This window comes from Manis javanica, chromosome 14 (genome assembly GCF_040802235.1).
Source record: "Manis javanica isolate MJ-LG chromosome 14, MJ_LKY, whole genome shotgun sequence".
NCBI classification, from domain to species: domain Eukaryota; kingdom Metazoa; phylum Chordata; class Mammalia; order Pholidota; family Manidae; genus Manis; species Manis javanica.
In genome coordinates this window covers 49,729,193-49,737,176 of record NC_133169.1, presented here as the reverse complement: position 1 = coordinate 49,737,176, position 7,984 = coordinate 49,729,193, and the positions used below count along the sequence as shown (strand labels likewise).

General features: G+C 49.0%; 1 protein-coding gene across 3 annotated transcripts in view; it reads right to left on the bottom strand.

Moving 5' to 3' along the window:
- Window positions 1-1,573: 1,573 nt before the first annotated feature.
- The window catches only part of RASGEF1C (RasGEF domain family member 1C), an 85,120-nt gene continuing 78,709 nt past the window's right edge, over window positions 1,574-7,984 (bottom strand). For 2 of the 3 annotated variants that reach the window (XM_037002130.2, XM_037002129.2), the window contains 2 exons: window positions 5,202-5,274; window positions 1,574-4,733 (listed from right to left, as the gene is read on the bottom strand). In XM_037002130.2, the coding sequence (XP_036858025.1) occupies window positions 4,709-4,733; window positions 5,202-5,274 (98 nt within the window). In that variant the 3' untranslated portion in view covers window positions 1,574-4,708. Of the gene's footprint in view, window positions 4,734-5,201; window positions 5,275-7,533; window positions 7,846-7,984 lie in introns of those variants that run through there. The other variant, XM_073221553.1, reaches the window with a different exon arrangement.

Here is a 7,984-nt window from a genome sequence, read left to right as displayed (position 1 = left end):
GCCGGTTTCCCCAGCTTTGTCCACACTGTGTTCTATTTTTTTGTCATCTAAGAGGCACACCAATGTGGTCTTCCTTTGAGTAAAGTCGAGCATTTCTGTCACCCACGAGTCATCTGCATTTCCTCCTCTTGTACTGTTTTTATCTCCTGTCCATTTTTCGACAAGATAGCCAAGCTTTCCATTTCCTTTTGAATGATCTTCAAAGTCAGACTTTCACTCCCAATGCGTCTCTGGAGCTCCTCCCTCTGAGGCGGTCAGTTCTGTCTCTGCTGAGAACCCAAAGGCCAGCCCTTGCTTCTTGTGTCAGCTTCTCAGGACACTCATGTCCTGAGTCTTCCTAATCAGCTTCTGTCTTCCTCTTAACTTTATCAGCTTGGTTTTCCTCTTAACTTCTAGAAAGTTCTTCTCAATGCCCTTTGATGGATCTGCCTTATTTCCTCAACCTCTGGACATTTGTATGTCCCAGGGCTCAGCTAGTTTCTCTCCGTCTGTTAGATGCTTTACCCGAGCCTCTGTTGTGCAAGCAGCCTGCTCAGGGAAGCCTTCCAACCTTGTGTATCCAGGCCTGGTCTCTCCTAAGAACTCCAGGATCATGTCATTTCAATCTGTGTTCAGTGTCTGCACTGGACTGTCTAATGGATATCTTGAACTAAACACGCTTCAGAGCAGATTCCTGGTTTTCCTTTCCAACCCTGCTCCTCCCCCGGTCTTCCCACATCTCAGCAAGTGGCAATGCTGTTCCTTCATTTGCCAAGACCAAAAAACCTGGGACTCAGCCTTGCCCTCTCCTTGTCTCTCACATTTGACTTACTCTCTACCAGCCAATACTGTCAGGTTTCCTTTCAAAATACGTCCCACCTCTGCCCACCTCCCCACCCCCACAGCTACTCTGGCTCAGCCTGCCTTCCCTGCACCTGCATCAGCGAGCAGCCTCTCTGCTGTGTGTTGGTGTGTGAGAGCCAATTAACTGCAAGGAGACCTAACAGAGAGGTTGTATATGTTAGTGATTAAGAGATCTTAAACCAAACTGTGCTCTACATTTTGCTATTTTTTACTTACATTCTAATCCAGAAAGCTGTCATTATTGAAATAAATAGGATGTAATGTCCCTAAAAGTCACAGGAGTAAATCAATTGATCAAAAACCTTTCTGTATTACTAGGTTGCATTGGTCTTACTGTGGTACTGAGCCCCTCACTGTCAGCCCTTGGCATGCATGCCGAGGCCACCAGAAAGCTCCAGTTTCCCCAACATCTGCCCTCCAAGAAGGCATCCAGGCATGGCTTCTCAGCAGAGGGGGTCTCTCCAAGCTCTGGGCTGGTCTGGGGAGCAAATCCAGCTGCTGAACCAGGAATGGGAAGAACGACGCCATTAGTTACTTCTTTGTTGTGCAAATACTGTGTTGATGTCAGATTTTTTTCCTCAGGATAAATAACAGAAGTAGAATTATTGGGATAAAAAGTATCCAAGAGATCTTTCCTAAATTGACTGTTACCCGTGGATTACTCTGGGTTCTCCAGAGGAACCAACAGGAGAGAAAGAGAGAGAGGTAGACAGATGATAGATGACAGGTAGAGATTTATTATAAGACATTGGCTCACATAATGTGGAGGCTGAGAAGTCCCTGGATCTGCTGGGTGCAAGGTGGAGGCCCAGGAGAGCCAATGACATACATTCCCATCTGAAGACAGAAGAACCATGTCCCAGCTGGAAAACAGGCAGAGAGAGTAAATTCTCACTTCTACCATCTTCTCTTCCAGTCAGGCCTCCAGCTGACTGGACAAGGACCCCCACATTGGGGAGGGCCATCTGATTTACTGAGTCCACTGGCTCAAAGGTGAATCTCACCCGGAAACACTGTCACACACGGAAATGTCTGACCCAACATCCGGGCACCTGTGGTCGGGCCAAGTTGACCCATAAAATTAACCATCACATCTGCCCCTTAAATTTCAGTGCCCCCCACCCCCTCAGCCTTCAGGGTAAACTTTAAGCTCCTTGGTCTGCCCCGTGGAGTCTTTCAAGAACTGGCCTTCCTTGCCATTTCTCTCCACTCCAACACACCAGGTTAATGTCACCTTCTTCTTTGCCGGGCTCTTCTCTCGCCTGCTCACTTGGTGGGGGTCCGTCATCAGCGGTGGGGCTTCTAGTCTGGGTCTCCTCTAACCTCTCTGGTCCTGCCTGGAGATCCAGGGTCGGATGCCAAAGGAAGATGGTGTCAGGCACCCTACTCAGCCTGCGGGCAGGGGCCCAGGGGTGCTGGGAGGCATCTTGGCACGGGTTTCAAGGTCTCCCTCCTGGATCTGTCCCTGGCTGGTGCCCCAGTACTCCCTCCTGGGTCCTGGGGAGTGAAAATGGGGCCATTTTCACCGAAGATGCTGGGCAGTGAGACATGCCCATCACAGCATGTGCCGAAGACAAGGGGTGGCGTCACGGGATCAAGGCCTGCTGTCCTCTGCTGCTGGGGACAAGGCTTGGCTTTGCTGGCAGGGCCTGTGGAGGGGCGTGTGCAGAAGGGGAGCTGGAGGCAGAGGGAGGTCTTGTTCTGAGCATGTCTGAGACCCGGCCGGGCACTCCTGAGCCACCAGGGACACCAGGGGCTCAGCGACCTTCCAAAGGGGAGACGGCGGGAGCAGGGGTGGAGGGCATGCGCGTCCTGTGTCCGTGCTTGAAGACAGACCAGTGGCCAGTCAGCACCATCCTTGATACCTTGGAGCCCCTGGTGCAGAGCTCTGCACAGGCCCAGGCCCTACCCCTGTCCTTGGCACTGTTTTTGCCTCTTTGAGCCTCCCTTTGTCACTGCCAAGAGGGATGGTGACAGCACCTACCTTGTGGGGTTTGTTAGGCTGCGTGTAAAGTGGCAGGCCAGCGACTTGGCACTCATGACAGAAGAATTTGAGTTTCAGGGTGAAACGGAGCTGCCTGCTGAGGCACACCCCGACTGAGTCACCTGGCTCCTCGCCCCTTGCCCACTGATGGATGTGGCAGCAGTCAGAAGTTAGGGGCTTGTGGGGGAGTGCTGTAAGTGAGACTTCCTGCCTATGAAACCTGCAGCCTGGGGGGCATGGTGGCCTGCTATCTGAAGGGCCAGGGGCCACACTGGCCACTGTCTGTCCCTGACTTGGTAGGGAAAGGGGGTCTGTGGTGCCCCTGGGACAGCTTTGGCTGTGCCTTGCAGAACTGCCCTGGGGTTACCCAGGGTCCTACCCTGGAGGGCTGCTGGGTGGGAGAGACAGGCTTCTGCAGAGGCCTGGGTGCGGCTGGGTTACTGGGTTGGTCCGTGCCCTTCCCAGGAAACTTCAGGGCATGGCGGTGTGTCTCCAGTGATGCGGTGAAGTGGGGACAGGGGCTTCAGAGGACCCACAGGTCACCCATGTCCAGCCAGGCCCCGGGGCGCTGAGGCAAACCCATCAAGTCTTCCTGCCCTCCACACCACTGTTTCCTCTCTGCAGGGCTCAGAGAAAAGGTGCCAGGATACAGCACAGCCATGCCCTCTCCCCGGCTCCCTGGCCACCCCAGGGCCCTGAGGCCCAGACACCTGCACGGCGCTGAGCTGAGCAGCTTCAAATCCTGTGTCTCGTGTCTGGGGGCCACGTCACCTGGCACCGTGCTGGGCTCACGGGCATCCGTCTTGGGTACCACCTGTGGTGCTGACACCTGCATAGCAGGTGTAGGCCCTGCCCATCGGGGGCCGTGGGCCATCTGACCCGGCCACAGGAACCGAGGGCAAAGGGGCCTCTGCAGGGAAGGCCATGAGTCCTGGGTACAGCCTAGGGACTGCATGTGGCTCAGGCTGTGAACACCATGGGAGGAGCCTCATGATGGGCTCCAGATGCCTCGTGAGCTTCATCAATCCCACTCTCCAATTAGAGGGGCAACTGGCCACACGCAGGGCTATCCACTCACCAGGCCCTGTCCATATGGCATGGGGTCCATGGAGTAGATATGACCCCCATGTCTCCCTCCTGACCCATGGCCACAGCATTCCCCAGCCTGAGCTGGGAAATTGCCCTGCATCCTGGCAGAAGTTCATTGCGGGCCCATGGATGAGAGACACGGTGTGGATGTGATCTGCAGGGTCTACAAGTATGTTTATACAACTCTAAAGCTTTCAATGTACTGTACATGTTGTCATCTCCATGGCAAATTTGTCCTGTGACTGGTGTCACAGCTGACACCCAAAAGCTATTCCCTGATACCAGCAGGATCCAGAAAGGGGGCGAATGGGGCTGCAGAGACCAGCCCATCCCAAGGGGCAGGGAAGGGTCCGTTGGCAGAAGGGCAGGGGCCACTGGTGGGTGCTGGCCCCTCATGTCACCGCGAAGCCTGCTAGCCACATGGAGGCTTCCAGGCCACCTGGCGACAGACTGGGTGTCAGCCTCTGAGTGAGACTGCAGCCACCTGACCTTCTGGAGCAGTGCTGCGTCCTTGACAAGGATGGACAGACTGACTAGCAACGTGGCTCCCACAGTCCTGAAGGCAAGACATGTCCTGCCCACATGTCTAGAAGCCCTGGACCCTGCCAGGGCTGAGGTTCCACAAAAGGTGGAGAAAGTTGTCCTGTGCCTCGTAGTCACGGGGGCGGGTGCCAGGCCACAGGGGCAAGGTCTGCAGAGCAGCGAGGCCCCCGCCGTCCGCTGGGCCGGCTGGGGCAGGGCTGCAGAGGCTTCTGCTCACTTTCGTTTCTTCTCCTCCTCCTGCTCAGTGCTTCACGTCTTCCCCAAAATAGAGGACCTGGGGATTCAAACAGCCAGGGTGGTTCACAGTTATACTTCCCCCTGGCGAGTCCCCTGCTCGGCAAGAGGCTCCCCACCCTGAGGAGTGGTGTGCGGTTCTTTCAGCTCTGTCCCCAGAGCCCTCCACTGCAGACGGCTTCCACCCGCTCCCGCTCGGCCATGCCAACATGCCAGATTAGCAGGAGACTGTGCCCGTCTCCCTTTATGACCTAAGGATATGGACTGGGGGCTTCTGGCACCAGGACTGACATGTCGATGGCCGATGGCCGAGGGGGGCAGCCTCCAGCTGCTGGGGGCTTTGGTCCCAGCCTGCCTACCCCAGCCCTGAGCTAACGCCCTGGCCTGACTGCCCCCCTCCACTGCAGGAGCTGCCCCGAGGCTGACAACCTGGTGATCAGGAAGCCCCTCGGCCCTGACCTGGGCCCAAGCACCCTCTCCCTCCACCTATCTTGGCTCACAGACTCACCTTAGAGATTTCCACCTCTCTTTTTCTGTTTGGTTCTCTGGGCTCTCACTTTCATAAGAAGCCAAATAGAGACCTAGTCAAGAAATGAAGTGAAATTACACAGTTATGGTGGATGATAATCTGTTCCACATCCGCTCTGGCCTTTTCACTTTTCAGTTAAACTTGGCAAGTAATTGTAGATTCACATGTGGTTGTAAGAAATAATACAGAGTGGTCCATGTACCCTTTACCAGGAGTCCCCAGTGGGTGACCACTCACACAACTAAAGCATGGGATCACCACCAGGATACTGATGCTGATCCAGTCAGATACAGATACTGCCATCGCCACAAGCCTCCCTCAGGTTGTGCTTTTACAGCCACATCCACTTGCGTCCAACTCTACCTCTTTCTTAACCCCATGCCACCCCTAATCGGTTCTCCATTTTGTCATTTCAAGAATGTGATATAAGTGGAATTGCAGCACAAGATATAAACTTTTGGGACTGGCTCTTTTTGCTCAGTGCAATTCTCTGGAGATTCATCCATGTTGTTGTGTGTGCCAATATTTCATTCCTTTTTATTGCTGAATAGTATTCTATGACATGGATATACCACTGGTTATTTAACTCTACCCACTGAAGGACATCTGGGCTGTTTCCAGTGTTTGGCTCTAACAAATTAAGCTGCTGTGAACATTGGTGTATGTGGTTTTGTGTGAACATGAGTGTGCATTTCTTTGTGATGAAATCAATGCCCAAAAGTGAAATTGCTAAGACATATAATAGCTGCATATTTTGTTTTATAAGAAACTCTGTCTAGTTCTACATCCTAAAAAGTTCATCTTGCTTTTTCTTTTTCCTAAAAGTTTTATGCTTTTATATTTTGCATTTGAGTCTGTGATCCATCTTAACTTAATTTTTGTATCAGGTGTAGGACTTAGGTTGAGGTTCATTTTTTTAGCTCGTGGATGCCCAAATGCCCCAGCACCCCTTGGTGGCAAAAGCTATCTTTCCTTCACTGAATCATTTTTGCACATTTGTCAAAAATCAAAAATCACTGGGCATATTTGTGTGGGTCTGCTTCTGGGTTCTCTATTCTGTTCCATTGACTAGTGTTTGTCCAACCAATACCACACATTCTTGATTACTGTAACTATACAATATCTATAATAGTTACAATACTGTAACTATACAATATTTAATATTGAGTAGAGTGATTCCTCTTATTTTATTCTTCTTCAAAATAATTTCAGCTATTCTAGTTCCTTTTACTATGTAAATTTTAGAATAAATTTATCTATCTATCTATCTATCTATCTATCTATCTATCTATCTATCTATCTATCTATCATCTATCTATCTACAAAAAAATCTTGCTGCAATTTTTATAAGAATTATATTAAACCTGTACTTAAAGTTGGGGAGGAGGATCAAAAGCTTTGTTATGTTGAGTGTTCTCATTCAGGAACATCATGTCTCTCCTTTTATTTAGATCTTCTTTGATTTCTTTCATCAACATTGTGTAGTCTTTAGCATATAAATCTTGAAAACGTTTTGTTAGATTTACACCTAGCTATTTCATGTTACTGAGAAATCATAAACAGTACTTGTATTTTGAAATGTAGTGTGTACATAATCATTGTTAGCAATGGACATACAATAGATTTTTGCATAGTTAGCTTGTATTCTGTGGCTTTGCTGAACTCAGTTCTAGGAGTTTTTGTAGATTTCCTTGGGATTTTTTTTACATGTTCTGCAAGTAGGGACAGTGTTAACTCTTCCTCTCTGAGCTGTATGTCTTTATTTCCTTTTCTTGCCTTATTACATAGACTAGATCTCCATTATAATGTTGAACAAGAATGGTGAGAATAGATAAACTTGCCTAGTTATTGATTTTAGTGAGAAAGCATTCAGTCATTCACCATTAAATATGATGTTGGCTGAAGGATTTTTGTAAATGCAATTTATGAAGTTGATAAATTCCCCTCTTTTTTTCAAGAGGTAAAACATTTATTTGGGATCAAAGAATTACAATTTGGGGTACACAGATTGAGGTAGAAACCCAAATAGTATCCTAATTACAAAAGGTGGACTAAAGGTTTTTCTTACGGAATCATTAATGTACAATTACATGAGCAACATTATGGTTACTAGACTGCCCCCATTATCAAGTCTCCCCCACATACCCCATTACAGTCACTGTCCATCAGCATAGTAAGATGCTATAGAATCACTACTTGTCTTCTCTGTGTTATACTGCCTTCCCCATGCCCTCCACCCTATTTTATGTGTGCTCATCATAATGCCCCCCTTTCCCCCTTATCCCTCCCTTCCCACCCATCCTCCCCAGTCCCTTTCCCTTTGGTAACTGTTAGTCCATTCTTGGGTTCTGTGATTCTGCTGCTGTTTTGATCCTTCAATTTTTTCTTTGTTCTTATGCTCCACAGATGAGTGAAATCATTTGATAGTTGTCTTTCTTCGCCTGGCTTATTTCACTGAGCATAATATCCTCTAGCTCCATCAATGTTGTTGCAAATGGTAGGATTTGTTTTCTTCTTATGGATGAATAATATTCCATTGTGTATATGTACCACATCTTCTTTATTCATTCATCTACTGATGGACACTTAGGTTGCTTCCATTTCTTGGCTATTGTAAACAGTGCTGCAATAAACATAGGGGTACATATGTCTTTTTCAAACTGGGCTCCTGCATTCTTAGGGTAAATTCCTAGGAGTGGAATTCTTGGGCCAAATGGTATTTCTATTTTTAATTTTTTGAGGAACCTCCATACTGCTTTCTA